The sequence below is a fragment of the Hypanus sabinus genome, chromosome 5 (assembly GCF_030144855.1).
Source record: "Hypanus sabinus isolate sHypSab1 chromosome 5, sHypSab1.hap1, whole genome shotgun sequence".
Taxonomy (NCBI): Eukaryota; Metazoa; Chordata; class Chondrichthyes; order Myliobatiformes; family Dasyatidae; genus Hypanus; species Hypanus sabinus.
Window position 1 is genome coordinate 51,721,347 of NC_082710.1, and position 20,294 is coordinate 51,741,640.

General features: G+C 40.3%; 1 protein-coding gene across 1 annotated transcript in view; it reads left to right on the forward strand.

The window, feature by feature from the left end:
• The window catches only part of LOC132394149 (fibrillin-2-like), a 309,064-nt gene that overhangs the window by 158,910 nt on the left and 129,860 nt on the right, over positions 1-20,294 (forward strand). The window contains exons 17-21 of the mRNA XM_059969944.1: positions 1,165-1,317; positions 3,440-3,493; positions 6,567-6,692; positions 16,376-16,501; positions 19,288-19,407. Of these exons, the coding sequence (XP_059825927.1) occupies positions 1,165-1,317; positions 3,440-3,493; positions 6,567-6,692; positions 16,376-16,501; positions 19,288-19,407 (579 nt within the window). The remainder of the gene's footprint in view (positions 1-1,164; positions 1,318-3,439; positions 3,494-6,566; positions 6,693-16,375; positions 16,502-19,287; positions 19,408-20,294) is intronic.

Here is a 20,294-nt window from a genome sequence, read left to right on the forward strand (position 1 = left end):
AATGGGTAGTGGATGGAGTTATTTTGCTGAATATTTTTTAAAAGGTAAATTTTACCAAAGTCATATTTTACCAATTTATCATATTTTAGCCTGCCTTTTTTTTAAGCTTAGGAGCAAAACATAGGATGTGTTTACTGAACTAAATATAGGCATAATATATATTCTAGCATATATTTCATCACCTCTATTTCCCCATGTTGCCACATTATAATAATCATATTAGTGGTTACTGCCCTTTGTAGTGTGGCATGTGGGGACGTCCATTAATGTCAACCAGTGGGCTGGACGATGATAGGCCAGAAAATAAGTACAGCACATGAAGTGAGAGGAATTGCTGAGAATGTAACACTCATGGACTGTAGTAATACTTGGAGGATATCTTAATTTTCCCCAGTGTATCACTTGGAGCTGCAAAAGTTGAACCAGATGTCTAATGACTGCTAAAGGTCAGACTCCCAATGGAGACTTCCCGAGCTGTCATATGTGGTTTAACATTCTCCAATTGAATTTTGTACTCTACTGTGAATTGGTTAGAGACATGATTCTACTCATTCTGTTTGATCTGCAATGTTTTACACAACCCATAAAAATACATCCTTAATACTCACAGCTTGCTTTCAGTATATAAAAAAAACAACTAAATGTGAAGTATTCCCTAGTGATCTCTACATGAAGTTCTATCAGTGAAGATATTTTCCACTGTTCCTCAAGTATACTATGATATTAATCTGTTCTTTAAAAAAAAGCAAGAACAAACAAGAATGAAAAAGTAACTAAAAGGGTCGGTTCTGTTTTAGTTATCAGCAGTTGTGGAATATTTGAAGTCTGGAGTTACAGCAATACTGCAAACTCAACAGTGTTTTCACTATCAGTTCAGAGAGAGAACAGTGAATTATAGCTCAGCAAAGTATTTGTGTTTCCAATACATTGTTTGCACAAGTGCTGAATGTTTGAGGCTACTCGTTTGTCCTTTTGACACGACTTAGATGATCCTTGTCTCCCGCGCCATAGTTATGTCTTGACAACCAGTGCATTGAACAGGGCTTTGATAAACAGTTTTGACTTCAAAAGGAAAGTTTTTTGACTCATGTTCCAGATACAATGAGCAGCATCCAAGGTCTCTGAATGCTTCTTTATAGTGTGTTTTTTTTTTAATCATTTTAGACACCCACATGCGCAGCACATGCTATGGAGGAATTAAGAAAGGGCTGTGTGTCCGCCCATTCTCTGGAGCAGTGACAAAATCCGAATGCTGCTGTGCAAGTCTGGATAACGGATTTGGAGAGCCGTGTCAGCCCTGCCCAGCGAAAAACTCTGGTATGTTTTTATTTTGACAAGATGCCAAAAAAAGGGAATTTAAATGGTGACAAAATTGTACTCATGCCTAATTCAATGTGAATGTACTCAGAGATGTTTTAATGATCACAGTGTATTAAACATGAGGATGCCTAGTGCTGCAAACCTTACACCAAATCCCGACTTAACGATACACATAGAAGCCTTGGATGTCAGTCCATAATAGTAGAGATGCTTACATTTGATGCATTCTCATTATATTGAGTAATAATAAATACATTATGCAAATTAATGTATACGTAAATCCATTCAGTCTCAATTTGGTCCAATTCTTGAAGAAATTTAGAAATGAGAAAATAATGCCTTAATGGAAAGACATTAAAATATGTTCAGTTATATTAATAATTGGCTTTTTAAATTTCTCTGTCAGATGAACCAAAGGTGATAATATAACACTGATGTGTGGATTATAATGTTATTCCATTGACTGGCTCCTGAATTTTTTGCAGATTATTTACCAATGCTTCTGGACTTGTTTCATGTTCACCTGAAGTGCTGTCTATAAATATATCGTAGTTTACTTTTAATTAAACTTGTTCAGGGGATTTTCCATAAATGCCCATATTCTACACCAATAGTGCACCTTTTCCGAGCTGGTCAGTAACTGTAGTTAATACCGATCTATTAAAAATGCCACGCACCCCCACTTGGACAGGAGGGGGAATGCCACATCTGATTTATCACTGCATTGAAGATGATTAGCCAGCCAAATTGTCCACTACAAGTTACTGAGAACATGCCTATCTAGAGTGCCTTTCACAATGACAAGAGGCCAAAAGGCTCCATGCAGCCAGTAAAGTTGTGTATGGTGTTCGAACACAATATTATAGTGACAGAAAACTATAATCACTATTGCAGTGTTGGTGTATACCCTGGGTCCACGTAAGAAAATAATGCTCGTGTTAAATTGAAGGTGGAAGGAGTTATTTCTGTTTATTTCCCCGATGTCCTTTCTTTCATACATTTCTCCCAATCTTTCAGAATGTTCTCTGGGGCGCTTTATGATCATCCATCCATGGATCATGCACACAAGATATACATGCTTCATTTATTGCCAGTAAATTTCTTAACCATGTAGAAATATTCTGTACAATTTGGAGAACACTAACTGGATATTCATAGTAATATCAAAAGTTTTCTTAGGCATTTTCATATTTATATAAAGCTATCATTAATGTTTTATTTCCACATTTTATTAGTATAAATATATTTAATATTTATCCACAGTTTAGCGCTGTCCTTAATGCTCATATGCTGTCTGGACCTGTGTACTGGTTAAGTACTGAATCTGGGGATCCATGCTATGTAATATCTATTTATTCCATATTTAAGATACAAACTGAATAACAGTGTGGCTATCTGACCAACAAATGAACTTCCATAAAGAGCGCTGGGTGAAGAAGTCAAGTATTTTTTGAATGCCAGTCTATTGACTATATAAAACCAGATTGCTGGTTCAATCAACTGCACGAGGCCAAGGGTCACCTAAATCTTTGTAGTTGCAATTCCTTTGAATCAAGAGGCTACAAAAGAAAAAAAAATGAGGCATATATATCCTGTACGCATGATCCTTGGATGGATGATCTTAAAAGATCCCAGAGAATGTTCTGAAAGATTGGGAGAAATGTATGAAAGAACACACATCAGAGATATAGACAGAAATCACTCACCAAGGAGAGGACCCTGAGCCCACCTGTCAGAAAAAACCAGTCACCCTCAGAGTGAACCTGGCAAATTTCTGTAGATCAGGCAGTATCCAGGTTTGAATATAAGAATTGCTGAAATGTACTAAGTTATGGAAGTTCTTTTAAGATTATTGGTGTGTAGTAATAAAGAGCCTTCAAGTATAATTGAGCTAAGTGATCCTTTGTCCAACACGTTAGTTGACCAGAGAGAAATAATAAACAATGGTTTGATGTTCATAATTGTTTATACATATATATTTATTTGTGTTTTACTATTATTGTGTGTGGCCATTTTTGAAAAATTCTTTTGTCTGAAATGTCAATATCGAATAGGTTCATTGATGATATTTTGTAACTCTGCTGTTCAAGTTCAGGATTATTTATTCTGTGTTTTACAGCTGAATTCCAGGCCCTGTGTAGCAGTGGAATTGGTATCACAGCAGATGGAAGAGGTAAACATTCATGTCTTAAAGCAGAATCAGTCTGTGCTCTTTTTAATCTCTATCTTTGTCATCGTCGTTCCTGCTTTCAAAGTAATTGGCTGCTTGGTTAAAATTTTAATGGTTTTGCTGAATTGGGAAGCCTTGATTCATTGAACAAATTTGTCAGTACTTTATTTACAGTCATTGAAAAGTATAAATTTATTTATTGTTCCTGAATTTGATAACCTTGTGTTTTCTTGCTCAACACAAAGAAATATTGCTTAGTTTTTAGTCAATGTAAGAAATAATCCCTTTCCCTTATATTTCATTGTAGTAGTAATCCTTGTCCCTGTGCTAATGCTGAGGTTTCCAGATGGAACCATCAGTATTTAATCATATAAACAGATGCAACTCCACAACTTCAGTACTTGGGTTGATTTGAGTTTGCTGTGTTGTGGTCCTTGCATATTAGATCATTCACCAGATCAAACCTGCCATAGGATCTCAGACTGAATTGATTTCAGAGGGTATTAGGAGGTAAAGGCAAGTTACTTTTCAATTACAGTGGATTCTGATTAATTGGGACATAATGGGACAAGTATATTTTGACCCAATTAGATGATCCTTCATGAAAATAGTTTAAAAGCTATAAGAAAGACAAACTACCATTTAACTGAGTAACAACTTTTATATTTAAATGAAATATAGAACAAATTAGAACTCTACCAATACTAGTACAGTACTAGAAAACTCTGTATTGATTCTTAACATTTACTAATGAAGAAATTCATCCAATGCATGTTGCTGTTCACTTTTGATAGACTGTAAATGAATAAAATCAGCACAAACACCTAGTACAGATAATGATCTGCCTTCATACAATGCTTTTGATGATTGTTGATTCCTTCAAATTCTTCATAGTTCCTCACTTATTGAAGTTGTGAAATTGTTTCGATTTCACTCACGGCTGTTTCTGGCATCTCCGAGGCCAAATGCTCGACACTGCAGTGAATTGTCTTACTGCTTATTTTTCATCAACTATTAAGTGACAAAAATCATTGCTTTTCAAACACAAGCGCACAAAACTAAAACTGTTCAAAAACGGTTCACTTTAAGCACGATGTAGTGTCTAACAGCCATTCAAGTACATTTATCGGATGCTGGTTAGAAACTCTTCAGCAACAGTCTCCATCCCAGCTAAGTGGCATAGTGTCCCAAATAAATGAAGGGAATCCGGGCTATTTTCTTGATTTGTTGTTTAAGAGTTATCCCAAATAAGAAGCTGCCCCGAATAATCGATAGCCAAATTAATCAGAATCCACTGTATTTCACTGGTTTAGAATTTATAAGTGATTTTATTAGTTAACATTTTTAAATAACTTCAATTACGATTGTTTTGAATTATTACAGGAATATAACTATTAAAAATCAGGTTTTGCAGTTAGAGATGCAGGGGATAAGGTGAGAGAGACCTTGGGAGCAATGCCTATTTACTGCATCACCATATATCCTGTTCAGTCATACTAGTGACCCAAGGACTTTGTACAGATGCATTCCTTTGCAAAGAGGCTTATGGTGTGTTTAACCTCACTGCAGTTAACAGAGACTAATAATATTTCTTGTCATAGGTTTGTAAATCTTAAAAATTGCATGTTATTACCATACTTCCCAGGTATTTGATCCTCACAGACTCTGGATATACAAACATGTGGTCTGTTACTAACATCCAGACTCGAGGCTCTATCTTCAGGTTGTGCAGAGTTAGCTAATTTAAACCCAAACTGAATGCAGGTGCAGTAATTAAATTCAGTGGCTGTAGGCAGTGTGGAAATTCTGTTTCTCTTTACTACTTCCAGCCATGTGGGTCCTGCGACGGCCAACAATTTGTTCAACTTACCATTTCAGCATTGTGCTTCTACAGGAACATGCTGAGCTACAGGGCCACACTCAGTGAAAATATTGATGCAGAGGTTTTGAGATAATTGTGTTGCATACTTAAAGTTTCAAAGCAGCTGCAGTTAAAGATTGTATACACATATATTTTGGAATATAATTTAAGTTCATACAATATGCTTACCAATGTGAAAGGTTATGAAAGTTTTGGTTCCTGCAATATTTATCAGCTACTTACATTTTATTTTTAAGAGCTTTAATGGATTCAAATCTAACTTTAGGACTGAGTTTTAGAAAGTTTTTTTTTGCAGTAATTCAGTGAAAACTTAGTGGCACATGCCACAAGTACATTAAGGCCAAATTATAAGCATTAAGGGGACGTGAAGCATGGCCAGTGCAACTACTTCAACCTGCCATTCATATTCATTCTCCCATCAAAAGCGTAGCTCTCTGCCAAGACACAGATATCAAATGAGCTCATTTGAATAGGTTGTGCTCGCTCTAAGTTTTCCTACTGTCAACAACTTTGCCTTATTTAATATGACAGCAAGCACTTTGGACATAAAACAATCCTTTATCTATTCCTACAATTTTCTGGACCTGGCAACTTCATCCTAAGTATCTTTGGCCCCCTCGCCAGTCCATTCTCATCTTTACGTAAAATTGTAAAGAATTGATTGGTCAATAAGACCATCGGTTAGTTGAGCTGTTATCTGAAGTTGAACATTTCACGCTTACCTGTCTTAGACATTAAAAGACCAAAAATGCTGGAAAGGCTCAACAGGTCAGGGGTTTTGAGCTGATATATTGACTCTTCTTCTCCTTCCACAGATGCCTGAACTGTGGAACACTTCTAGTGTCTTTTGTTGTAATTTCAGATTTCCAGCAGCTACAGATTTTTGTTTTTACTTTCAGAGCGGTACAGTTATTGTTGTAGACATTTCCATGTGGAATAACTTACATGATTATTAATGGATAATTAATGAACAAAAAATTAAAGTTCTTGGACCTGTGATTCTCAAAATGCATAACCTACTAGAGATTTTATACTATCTCTGTGGTTCATGTTTACAAATACGTTATTTGGGTTGTTATTCCACACCCATGTGAGAAAATACAGAAAAATTACCATTCACTAAACACAATTTATTTAAAAAAAACTGTGATCTCAGTAAGGAGTGTTTATTTGTGTGTTTTTTTTAATGGACAGACATTAATGAATGTGCTCTGGACCCTGATATCTGCCCCAATGGAATATGTGAAAATCTTCGGGCCAGCTATCGCTGTATATGTAACATTGGATATGAATCGGACATAAGTGGAAAGAATTGTGTGGGTAAGTATAACAGTAGATACTTGTAATCAAAGATTTCTTTTATTTCCCCTATCCTTTCTGCTTCTCTTCACACTAGCCAGTCAAAGCAAAATTTGAGAACCAAATCTAACAAACGGCATTTACAGAAAATCTTTCGTCAGAATATTCTTCTTTCCTTCACCCTGTTAATATTTTTTAAACAAGTGAAGGTGAGAATGAACCAGAACTAAGCCTGCAAACATACAGTAAATTTGACCAGGCAACTATATTTTGAAATTAAAAACACTGCATTTCTGTGACTGCACTTCAGTCTTTATTCTGAGCTTGTTTCCCCACAACACTCTCAAAGCCACCGTGTCCCTGAATGCTGGCTGCCTGTGATGGCTAGACCAATTGAAATAGTGTGGAAAAAGTTGACAAAAACAGAAAATGCTGGCAGAACTCAGCAGGCCAGACAGCATCTATGGGAGGAGGTAGTGACGTTTTGGACCGAAACACTTTATCAGGCGTGAAGTAACATGGGATGGTCGAGGGGGGGGGATAAGAAATGGGGGGAGGGATGAAGTAGAGAGCTGGGAAGTGATAGGCTGGAGGGAAATGGGCTAGGGGGAAGGTGGAGAATTATGGGAAATAAAAGAGAAAGAAAAGTAGGGCTGGAGGGAGAATATAGTGAGGGGGGAAAAAGAGAGAGAAAGAGAACCAAACTAAAATAATAGATGGGGATGGGGTGGGGGGGGGGCAGGGGTATCAGTGGAGGTCTGTGAGTTGGATGGTCATGCCGGCAGGTAGGAGGCTACCTAGGCGGGAGATAAGGTATTGCTCCATCGACCTGCGTGTGGCCTCATCTTGACGGTAGAGGAGGCCATGAACAGACATGTCGGAGTGGGAGTGGTCTGTGGAATTGGAGTGTATGGCCACAGGGGGATCCCGCCACTGCTGGAGGACTGAGCGCCGGTGTTCAGCGAAATGGTCTCCCAGTCTGTGGCGGGTCTTCCCAATGTATAAATGGCCACATCGGGAGCACTGGATACAATATATCACCCCAGTTGACTCACAGGTGAAGTGGTGCCTCACCTGAAAGGACTGTCTGGGGCCTGGGATGGTGGTGAGGGAGGAAGTGTGGGGGCAGGTGTAGCACTTCTTCCGTTTGCAGGGATGAGTGCCCAGAGGGAGGCGGTGGGGAGGGATGGGGGTTGAATGGACAAGGGAGTTACGTAGGGAGCGATCCCTGCGGAAAGCCGAGAGTGGGGGGAGGGGAAGATGTGGCTGGTGGTGGGATCGCGTAGAAGGTGGCAGAAGTTAAGGAGGACTATACGTTGGATCTGTAGAGTGGTAGGGTGATAGGTGAGGACCGGGGGACTCTATCCCTGGTGGGCTGTCAGGGGGATGGGGTGAGGGCAGAGATGCGTGAAATACAGGAGACGCGATGGAGGGCAGAGTTGATAGTGGACGAAGGGAAGCCCCTTTCTTTAAAAAAGGAAGACATCTCCTTTGTCCTAAAATGAAAGGCCTCAACCTGAGAACAGATGCGGCGGAGGCGGAGGAATTGAGAGAAAGAGATAGCATTTTTGCAGGAGACAGGGTGGGAGGAGGAATAGTCTAGGTAGCTGTGGGAGTTAGTAGGTTTGTAGTAGATGTCGGTGGATAGGCTGTCTCCAGAGAGAGAAACAGAGAGATCTAGAAAGGGGAGGGAGGTGTTGGAAATAGACCAGGTGAATTTGAGGGCAGGGTGAAAGTTGGAGGCGAAGTTAATGAAGTCGACGAGCTCAGCATGTGTGCAGGAAGCAGCGCCGATGCAGTCGTCGATATAACGCAAGAAAAGAGGAGGACAGATACCGGTGCAGGCTTGGAACATTGATTGCTCCACATAGCCAACAAAAAGGCAGGCATAGCTAGGACCCATGCGGGTGCCCATGGCTACACCTTTAGTTTGGAGGAAGTGGGAGGAGCCAAAAGAGAAATTGTTAAGGGTGAGGACTAATTCCGCAAGGCAGAGAACAGTGGTGGTAGAAGGTGACTGGCTGGGTCTGGAACCCAGGAAGAAACGGAGAGCTTGGAGACCTTCCTGGTGGGGGATAGAGGTATATAGGGACTGGACGTCCATGGTGAAAATGAGGCGGAGGGGGCCAGGGAACTTGAAATCTTTAAAGAGATGTAAAGCATGGGAAGTATCACGGACATAGGTGGGAAGGGATTGAGCAAGGGGAGATAAAACAGAGTTGAGATAGGCAGAAATGAGTTCAGTGGGGCAGGAGCAAGCAGAGACAATGGGTCTGCTGGACAGGCAGGTTTGTGAATCTTAGGTAGGAGGTAGAAACGGGAAGTGCGGGGTGTGGGAACTATAAGTTTGGTGGCCGTGGATGGGAGATCTCCTGAGCTGATGAGATCGGAAATGGTTGGGGAGACAGTGGACTGGTGCTCCCTAGTGGGGTCATTGTCCGGGGGTAGATAAGAGGAGGTGTCAGCGAGTTGTCGTTGTGCCTCCGCTGTGTACAGGCGGTGCGCCAGACGACAACAGCACCCCCCCCTTATCAGCGGGTTTGATGGTAAGGTTGGGATTGTTGCGGAGGGAATGGAGAGCAGAACGTTCAGAAGGGGTAAGGTTGGAATTGGAGCAAGGGGTGTTGAAGTCGAGATGGTTAATGTCCTGACAGCAATTAGACCCAGGGCGGGTAGAAGTCCTGGGCGGGGAGTCCATGAGGAGGAGGAGGGTTGGAAACGGGAGAATGGGTCATTGGTGGGGGTGGGAGAGTCTCTACCGAAGAAGTGGGCTCGAAGACGGAGCCGGCGGAAGAAGAGCTCCACGTCCTGGCACACGCGGAACTCACTGAGGTGAGGGCGAAGGGGGACAAATGTGAGGCCCTTACTGAGGACAGAGCGCTCAGCCTCAGGGAGAGGAAGGTCGGAGGGGATGGTGAAGACCCAGCAGGGTTGAGAGCTCTGGTCCGAGGGGGGTGGGCGGCTGGTGGAGTCAGCGGGACTCTGTTGAAATCTTTTTAGTGTGTATTAGAAATTTGAAAACACACATTAAAAAATTTATCCTGGTCCTAAACTGAATCGTCTACATGAGCAGGTCATAGATTGGTACATGGTCTTAAGCTAAGTTATCAGCAAATGGTTGTACCATGGTTGAATGCTGACAGTCCATCATTTGTAGTCCCAGAGGTGTCTGTGAGCTGATGCCTCAGAACATGCCAGGATCTGGTGTCAACTAATTTGAAAGATAAAAGGAAGTAAAATGTTATGAAATGTTCTATATGGATTTAAGTTCAGAAAACTCTAGATTCTGTTTTTCAGAAGAAAGATCATTTTGATTAATTAATTAGAGTTATTTTTGATAGCACATTTCTGAGCAATGAGGTAAGAGAAACATTACTGAAAGTCTTTTCTTCTCCTATACATGTTCAACTCAAAGGAATTCTACATCTGTTTACCATGGACTGTTGGGAGCCAAAGATCATTTGTGCTTTTGGCAAAAAACATCATTTCCACTCACATTTGTCAGAAATATTTTTTTAAATGTTTCTCAAACTTTGCCGTTCTTTATGTATTTGTTTAAAGCTTTGCACAGAGAGGTAACTGCCATTGTGAAAGTAGCCAGCATGCTGTAATGTCTACTACATGATTACAAGTGTATTGGGTATTTTGTTAACTTTTTAATCAGATCCTTGCAAGTTTCCTGTATGCTTAACCCTTTCACAGGCATATTCCATTACTCAGTTACTGGTTATAACTAGTGACTGAACTTTAAGAAACTCCAATCAATCTCCTGGCTTTTTTGGGATATATTCTATATTCTGGTATCCTTTCTGCAAAAACACATAGCCTTTGTCTATGAATGATAAAGAGCTATAATTTTATGTTGACAGGGTTATAGTTAAAAAAGGATAGAAGCTGTATTCTTCATTAAATGTCAATGTATGGTATTTACTTTTGAAAATCACGGACAATTTTATCATTCTTTAACTTAACATGCTTATTCTCTGGTGATCATTCTACTTCAGTTATTTTCCTGCCTGTTCTGTTTCCTTGAAGCTCATACTACAAATTATTTAACTGCTCAATCACAGTTTCATTTTCACAAAGTTATTGATTGCAATCCCATGGAAAAAAGCTTGGAGCATTTTGCTTTCTAAAGATGCTGTATAACCATATAACAATCACAGCACGGAAACAGGCCATCTCGGCCCTCCTAGTCCGTGCCAAACTCTTAATCTCACCTAGTCCCACCTACCCGCACTCAGCCCATAACCCTCCACTCCTTTCCTGTCCATATACCTATCCAATTTTACCTTAAATGACACAACTGAACTGGCCTGTACTACTTCTACAGGAAGCTCATTCCACACAGCTATCACTCTCTGAGTAAAGAAATACCTCCTCGTGTTTCCCTTAAACTTCTGCCCCCTAACTCTCAAATCATGTCCTCTCGTTTGAATCTCCCCTACTCTTAATGGAAACAGCCTGTTCACGTCAACTCTATCTAACCCTCTCAAAATTTAAAATACCTCGATCAAATCCCCCCTCAACCTTCTACGCTCCAATGAATAGAAACCTAACTTGTTCAACCTTTCTCTGTAACTTAAGTGCTGAAACCCAGGAAACATCCTAGTAAATCGTCTCTGCACTCTCTCTAATTTATTGATATCTTTCCTATAATTCGGTGACCAGAACTGCACACAATATTCCAAATTTGGCCTTATCAATGCCTTGTACAATTTTAACATTACATCCCAACTTCTGTACTCAATGCTTTGATTTATAAAGGCCAGCGTTCCAAAAGCCTTCTTCACCACCCTATCTACATGAGACTCCACCTTCAGGGAACTATGCACTGTTATTCCTAGATCTCTCTGTTCCTCTGCATTCCTCAATGCCCTACCATTTACCCTGTATGTTCTATTTGGATTATTCCTGCCAAAATGTAGAACCTCACACTTCTCAGCATTAAACTCCATCTGCCAATGTTCAGCCCATTCTTCTAGGCATGAATCTCCCTGCAAGCTTTGAAAACCCACCTCATTATCCACAACACCTCCTACCTTAGTATCATCGGCATACTTACTAATCCAATTTACCACCCCATCATCCAGATCACTTATGTATATTACAAACAACATTGGGCCCAAAACAGATCCCTAAGGCACCCCGCTAGTCACCGGCCTCCATCCCGATAAACAATTATCCACCACTACTCTCTGGCATCTCCCATCTAGCCACTGTTGAATCCATTTTATTACTCCAGCATTAATACCTAACAACTGAACCTTCTTAACTAACCTTCCATGTGGAACTTTGTCAAAGACTTTGCTGAAGTCCATATAGACTACATCCACTGCCTTACCCTCGTCAACATTCCTCGTAACTTCTTCAAAAAAATTCAATAAGGTTTGTCAAACATGACCTTCCACGCACAAATCCATGCTGGCTACTCCTAATCAGATCCTGTCTATCCAGATAATTATTAATACTATCTCTAAGAATACTTTTCATTAATTTACCCACCACTGATGTCAAACTGACAGGTCTATAATTGCTAGGCTTACTTCTAGAACCCTTTTTAAACAATGGAACCACATGAGCAATACGCCAATCCTCCGGCACAATCCCCGTTTCTAATGACATCTTAAAGATCTCCGTCAGAGCTCCTGCTATTTCTACACAAACTTCCCTCAAGGTCCTGGGGAATATCCTGTCAGGACCCGGAGATTTATCCACTTTTAAATTTCTTAAAAGCGCCAGTACTTCCAACTCTTTAATTGTCATAGGTTCCATAAGTTCCTTACTTGTTTCCCACACCTTACACAGTTCAATATCCTTCTCCTTAGTGAATACTGAAGAGAAGAAATTGTTCAAAATCTCTCCTATCTCCCTCGGCTCTGATTCTGATTCTGATTCTCTAAGGGGCCAATTTTATCCCTCACTATCCTCTTGCTTTTAATATAACTGTAGAAACCTTTTGGATTTACTTTCACCTTATTTGCCAAACCAACCTCGTATCTTCTTTTAGCTTTTCTAATCTCTTTCTTAAGATTCCTTTTACATTCTTTATATTCCTCAAGCAATTCCTTTACTCCATGCTGCCTATATCTATTGTAGACATCCCTCTTTTTCCGAACCAAATTTCTAATATCCCTTGAAAACCATGGTGCTTTCAAACCTTTAACCTTTCCTTTCAACCTAACAGGAACATAAAGATTCTGTACCCTCATAATTTCACCCTTAAATGACCTCCATTTCTCTATTACATCCTTCCCATAAAACAACTTGACCCAATCCACTCTCTCTAAATCCCTTCGCATCTCCTCAAAGTTAGCCTTTCTCCAATCAAAAATCTCAACTCTAGGTCCAGTCCTGTCCTTCTCCATAATTATATTGAAGCTAATGCTATTGTGACCACTGGACCCGAAGTGCTCCCCAACACATACATCTGTCAGCTGACCTATCGCATTCCCTAACAGGAGATCCAACACTGCCCCATCGCTAGTCGGTACTTCTATGTATTGTTGCAAAAAACTATCCTGCACACATTTCACAAACTCTAAACCATCCAGCCCTTTTACAGAATGAGCTTCCCAGTCTACGTGTGGAAAATTAAAATCTCCCACAATCACCACCTTGTGTTTACTACAAATATCTGCTATCTCCTTACACATTTGCTCTTCCAACTCACGCTCCCCATTAGGTGGCCTATAATACACTCCTATCGGTGTTACTACACCTTTCCCATTCCTCAACTCCACCCAAATAGCCTCCCTAGAGGAGCTCTCTAATCTATCCTTCCAAAGCACCGCCATAAGATTTTCTCGGACAAGTAATGCAACACCTCCTCCTCTGGCTCCTCCTACTCTATCACACCTGAAGCAACTAAATCCAGGAATATTTAGTTGCCAATGTTCACTAATAGCTACAACATCATAATTCCAGATATTAATCCACGCTTTAAGCTCATCCACCTTTCTTACAATGCTCCTAGCATTAAAATAGATACATTTAAGTTACTCTCCACCTCCTCCTCTCTTTTCATCCCTAACAATGCATTCAAATTTATTATCCTTTTCTTTCTTCTCCCCTACATCTTCGGGCTGAGCACATCCCTTCTCCATCACCTGCCTTTCCTCCCTCACACACTGTCTCTTTACTTGCTCTACTGGTGAACTAACCTCCTCTCCCATAGTTTCCTCAAATTGATTCCCGCCCCCCCCCCCCATCTTACTAGTTTAAAGTCTGCCCTGTAGCCCTAGCAAACCTCCCCGCTAGGATATTGGTCCCCCCAGGATTCAAGTGTAACCTGTCCTTCTTGAACAGGTCACCCCTGCCCCAGAAGAGGTCCCAATGATCCAGAAACTTGAATCCCTGCCCACTGCTCCAATCCCACAGTCACGCATTCATCCTCCACCTAATTCCATTTCTACTCTCACTGTCGCTTGGCACAGGCAGTAACCCGAGATTACTACCTTTGCGGTCCTTCTTCTTATCTGCCTTCCTAACTCCCTATACTCTCGTATCAGGACCTCTTCCCCTTTCCTACCTATGTCATTGGTACCTACATGTACCACGACCTCTGGCTCCTCACCCTCCCACTTCAGGATATCTTGGACGCGATCAGAAACGTCCCGAACCCTGGCACCAGAGAGGCAAATTACCATCCGGGACTCCCGATCACCTCCACAGAACTGCCTGTCTGAACCCCTGACTATTGAGTCCCTTATTACTATGGTCCTCTTTCTTCTTTCCCTACCCTTCTGAGCTACAGGGCCGTCCTCTGTGCCGGAGGCCCGGCCACTGTCACTTCCACCAGGTAGGCTGTCCCCCCCAACAGTACTCAAACATGAGTACTTATTGTCAAGGGGTACAGCCACTGGGGTACTCTCTAGTACCTGCCTCTTCCCCTTCCTGACTGTGACCCACCTATCTGCCTCCCGTGGCCCCAGAGTGACCACCTGCCTGTAACTCCTCTCTTATCACCTCCTCACTCTCCCTGACCAGGTGAAGGTCATCGAGCTGCAGCTCCAGTTCCCTAACTCGGTCCTTCAGGAGCTGCAGTTCGGTGCACCTGGCGCAGATGTGGACGTCCGGGAGGCTCGGAGACTCCAGGATCTCCCACATCCGACACCGAGAACAACAAGCTGCCCTCACACTCATATTTCCCGAATAACTGAAAATAACAAGAACTAAAAGATAAGCCTACTGTGCCCTCTTCCGCCTAAGCCCCCTGAGCCCAAGCCCTACACTCTGCTCCTGGAGCACTCCGCTGCCCGCAAACGAAGCTGCCTGCTTCTTAAGGCTGCGTTCTTTTTATATCTTCCCGCCTTCCCAGGCCTCCTTCACGCGCCTGCGCAGTCCCGCCTCTCAGAACTCCGATCTGAGATGCAATTGGACAATTTGAAAATGGCCGCCGCCACAATTCCTCTCAAAGCCTCGCTGTCCTCTTCCAAAAGAGAAGCTGTAGTTCTCCTTTCTGATTATTCAATTAAGAAATCATTTGAACATTCCTGTGAAGTAGAATAAACCATTTTAGTGGCTGTTGAGACTGACAGGGATTTATGGTTCATTAACAAGGCCCTTTTGGAAAGTTAACAACAGGCCTTTGTTGACTCTGTTAGCGTTGTGAGCAATTTTGTGTCCTGTATCTAAGGAAGGAGGTGTTAGTTCTGGAGAGTATGCAGAGGAGGCTCACAAGAATGATCCTAGGAATGAAAGGCTTAACAAATGTTTAAAGGCTATGAGGCTGTACTGAGTGGAGTTCAGAAGGATCGGGGAAGGGGATCTCATTGAAACCTACCAGTTACTAAAAGTCTTTGATAGAGTAGATGTGAAAAGGATGTTTCCATTGGTAGGAGAATCTAGGATCCAAGGAACAGCTTCAGAATAAAGGGATGTCTCTTTAAAACTGAGATGAGGAGAAATTTCTTCAGCCAGGGGGTGTACAATCTGTGGAATTTGTTGCCAGAGAGGGCAATAAAGGCCTAGTCACTGGGTATGTTGAAGCCAGAAATTTAAAGTTTCTTAATTAGTAATGAGTTTAAGGCTTATGGGGTAAGGGTGGGAAAATGAGGTTAAAAAATCAGCCGTGGTTGAATAGCAGAGCAGACTAAATTGCCAACTAGCCTAATTCTGTTCTTATATCTATTTGTCTTACTATTTTTATTTCCAGATTGAAGTTTATCCCAGCTCTGTATTAGTAGTGTTATTTTTGCATCCATTTTAAAATTATTGAAACTGCCAAAATTTTGTTGAACCTCTGATAAAGGTCATTTTATGTCATGTATGTTTGCCTTCATAAGACTGGATTTCATAAATTATCTGTTTTATTTTATAAATGGTGTCATACAACATGGCAGTCATGACAGTACAATGTTCAGTAGAATTAATGTAACAGTCGGCTTTGGTATCTGAGCTTTTATTGCAAAAAGGATTAAGCCTTCTATTGACTTTCTTTTGTTTACAGTTCATAATGAGCAACAAGCAATTTTATGTTTCTGAACTTAATCCCATTTGGAAATAATACATAAACTACTACTCTACTGGTTCATTGATATATAAGTTTGGGCCAAAAACTATGTTACCAGTGATAATGTTTACCAAGCTAAAAGGAGAGGAAGTAACCAGTTTTTAGCTGTGATTAATAACTTTCGTGCAAAATTCTTTGATTATGTGATTACTTTCTTCTCTCTGTGATTTTTACTGCTCTTACCTTCTAGACATTGATGAGTGTGCTGATAACCGGCTCCTGTGTGATAATGGGCTTTGCAGGAACACACCTGGCAGCTACAGCTGCAGCTGTCCAAAAGGTTACCTCTTCAAACCCGATTCTGAAACATGCGAAGGTGAGAATATTAGTGAATGCGCTCCATCACAAAAAATCTAACATTTATCATCATTTAGCTTTACTAAATATCAAGCATCCGTTTTACATGAAAATGTCTGCACAAATCACATCCTGAAAGATGCTTTTGTAATGCAGCATGTATTTCATAATGTCAAATGCAATATTGAAAACAAAGTTAATATATTTAGTTTCATTTTTTTCCCCAAACAAGCTTGTTCTAGGCCAGGGGCTCCCAACCTTTTTTATGCCATGGACCCCCACATTTAACCAAGGGGGGGTCACCCCTGTTCTCAGCAGCAATTGATGTCACTTCGAAAATTAGAGGCAGAAAGAAAACAGCCATAATTTTTTTCTCTTTCTCACCCTGGCTCTATCTAACATGTGTTCACTTTCCTATGCCAGCCCCTTGCTGGTTGTGTCTGCTTCATTGGTTAAACAAATCACAAAAGAGAACATTAGGGGGCAGAGCCATTATTCATAAATACTCTTAATTATAACTAGTCAGCAGTCAAGAGTATCAGATAGGATTACAGTTTTCATTGAGATCATAATCAACATTGCATTAGCTCTTCGACAATTGTCTGATGTATTTTATCAGTTTGGCTTCAAGTACAGTACTTGAGGTGACATATTATTTTCCCCATTGTCATTGTTAAATTGTTGGTTATTCATTGTCTGACACTCTCAAAGAGAAGCCTATAATTAAGCATTACATTGTCTGCCTTAAACTATTAACTGCAGTAAAGCAGTTCTGTGAGGACCCACTCATCAGCTGCTCAATGTGCAACACCTGGTTTTGAGCTACATCTTTACAAAGCGTGATGGTTTCATACCCTCTCACTGATATTTTGGAATCAGCCAATTTTAGCCAGTCTTAAGTTCCTCAGAGTCACTAAAAAGATGTATGTTAGTCAGTATATTGCTTTCTGATTTCCATTGAATGTTTTCTTTTCCCCCAAGAAATTGCTCTTGGTATTATGTAAAACATAAATTTAAAAATGAAAACTGAAACCTTGACAATCTCCCATTTTAATAAATTACCTGCCGGGACTCAGCTAATCTGAACTACCCCAATTAGAGTGATGAGAAGTGAAAGGCTGTAGACAAAAGGACCTAATCAGGAGACAACCCTGTTTAACACCATCTTCCATCACATACACCAGCAAATATTTTCTTTCTTGCTCTATGTAAGATGGATCCTGGTACCCAGCTGGTTTTTCTCACTTCCGCTGCTAGTACCACGGGGGTTAGCAGGAGACGCATGGCAAAGTGCTTGCTGAAAGTTGTTTTGGGGACTCGTGGTCATATTAAACATAACTCAAATGTGAGTCAGATTCTAGAGAAGAGGAAGGAATAGAGCAGACATAGTCAAAATACTGTATAGAATACCCATTATATTTGACAGATGCTGTTTGTTTTCTTAAAAATTTTCTCAAACTCCTCAAAACCTTGTTTCCCATGTGGTTGACTCACTGTAGCTGAATCAGGATACTGTGGTTTGCAACATTTTCGTCTGGACAGTAAAAATTCTCCCAAATGGCATAACAGGACTGATGTAAAACAGGTTTCTTTTAATGTCTTGTTTCCAGGTTATCGAACATTTTGTAAGTGGTAAACCAAAAGGTACTTTCCTTTGTTTCTGTAATATAAACCACACTCCTAACGAGAACCCTTAGACAAACACTAAAGCCACGAAGTTAATTCCTGATTTGAAACAGATATCATATATGGTCCTAAGATGATGCCTAACTGAGAAAGCTTACAAATCCGTGGTTCTGAGATTCGGTAAACTTAAATGGGAAATGACGTTTATGTTTATTTTGGGGTATTCCAACAGGAGCTAAAGACCATTTGCTGTTTTCATAGCTCTGTTGGCCTTTGATAAATGTTCCAGAACATGCTGAAACGGCAGTTTCAATAACTAAATGGAAAAACTGTCTTGTGATGCTTTTTAGTTCAGTTGCCTTTGATCCAGTTGATCTGAAAACTACAAGACAATCTTGGGTTTTTTGTTCTTTCTCAAGGTGAAAATTTTCGTCATTATGCCCTATCATTGCACCTTTTCCCCAGTAGCCACTTCTCTCAGAACTGATGGCATGCTCAAATTTATAACTGGTGAACGTGAGAAGCTCAACATTCAGACTCATTTACTTGTGCCGAGGTTGAAGCATTTGCCTCTCCTCTTGGCCTCATATCCCCAATGTATGGACAGTTAAGGGCAAATGGATAAAGTCGTTATAGATAACCTCGTTGTAGTGGTTTATTATATTACTAAAAAGAAACATTAGCTGTTAATTGTAAATTATCACAGAAGAATCCAAATGTATATTTAAACATTGCAAAAAAAATTATTCCCTTCTGAAATTAAAGAGATGAAGTTAAGCTTAAGATTGGACTAGTCATTTCACAAAGATGGGCAACTTCTTTGAACTGATAACAAATATTATGAATTAATTTTATTTTTCTCTAAGGCACAAAATGTGAAGATTATTCCTAAGACACCACTATGATTTAAGAATACACATCTTATTCCAAAGACAAAAAAGAGAGGCTTCCCCGATTAAAAGGATTGACCATTTATTTTCTCTTAAAGAGGTGCCAGCTGAATAGTAACAGTTGAGATAGAGTTGTTCCTTGCTTAACAATAAATTTCCCTTGAGTATCTTTAAACGTAATTTTGAATTGCGGTGTTTAAAGGGGACTATTATGATTTTTGTTGTGTGCTAACTGCATGAAGCCGTCAATCGATAACCGTTTTGAAGAATTGCTATTCTGTTTCTCCAGATGTGAATGAATGTGAGAATAGTCCTTGTGTTAATGGAGAATGTAGGAATACAGCAGGATCGTTCTCCTGTGAATGCTCCACTGGTAGCAAGCTGGACTCGAGCAGAACTGTTTGTATTGGTGAGTCAGACAATTTCACTTTTTGTTTAAAAAAACAAATAATTCCAGACCTGATAAAATATATTACATTGAATCCTATTTTTTTAAACATCTCAATGCTGCATTTCCTCACAAATGAATTAATTGGAATGCCTCATGATGGAGGTAATTGTACTTGTCTGGCACTAACACATTTAAATATTACACCATCTTCAGACTAGTATTTTTTTCACGGCTACTAGTGACAAATTTAAATCCTTAATAAATTGTAATTATTAACTTAATTTTAATTACCTATTTTGAAAAAAAAATGTTTGTTCCCTTATTTTAAGATGTCAACTTTAATTTAAAACATTAATTTTGCAATGCAGAAGTTAATGTAATTCAAGTTGAAGTATCAAATTCAAGTTTTAATTGTCATTCAACCATACACATAATACAACCAAATGAAACAGCATTCCTCTGGGCCCAACAGTACCAACAGCACACATCATACACCACATATAATTACATTATCAGAAAAACATACAGTCACACAAAAAAAAATAATTATAGCCCAAGTTCCTGAGTGGCATGGCCTGTAGGTTGATGGTGCATGGGATGTTGCCCTGCTCCAGCTTGTCTTCCGGAACACTGTACAGATTCAAGAGCGCCCACAGAGACCTCTGCTCTCTCCCACACTGCATCTGGTGTCTCCTCTCCTGGGTGGCTACAACGTGGCATGAAGGCCTGGTCTGCATAACAACCGAGGCAATGCAGCTCCTCTGCTGTTTGTCTCGACGATGAACTGGACTCTTGGTACTCCACATTACCAGTGTTCAGCAAAATATCTAAAACAATTTGTTGGACTGCGTGCCACCTCTGCACAACAACGGTACGTAACAAATCCAGGTGACAACGCAGCAAGT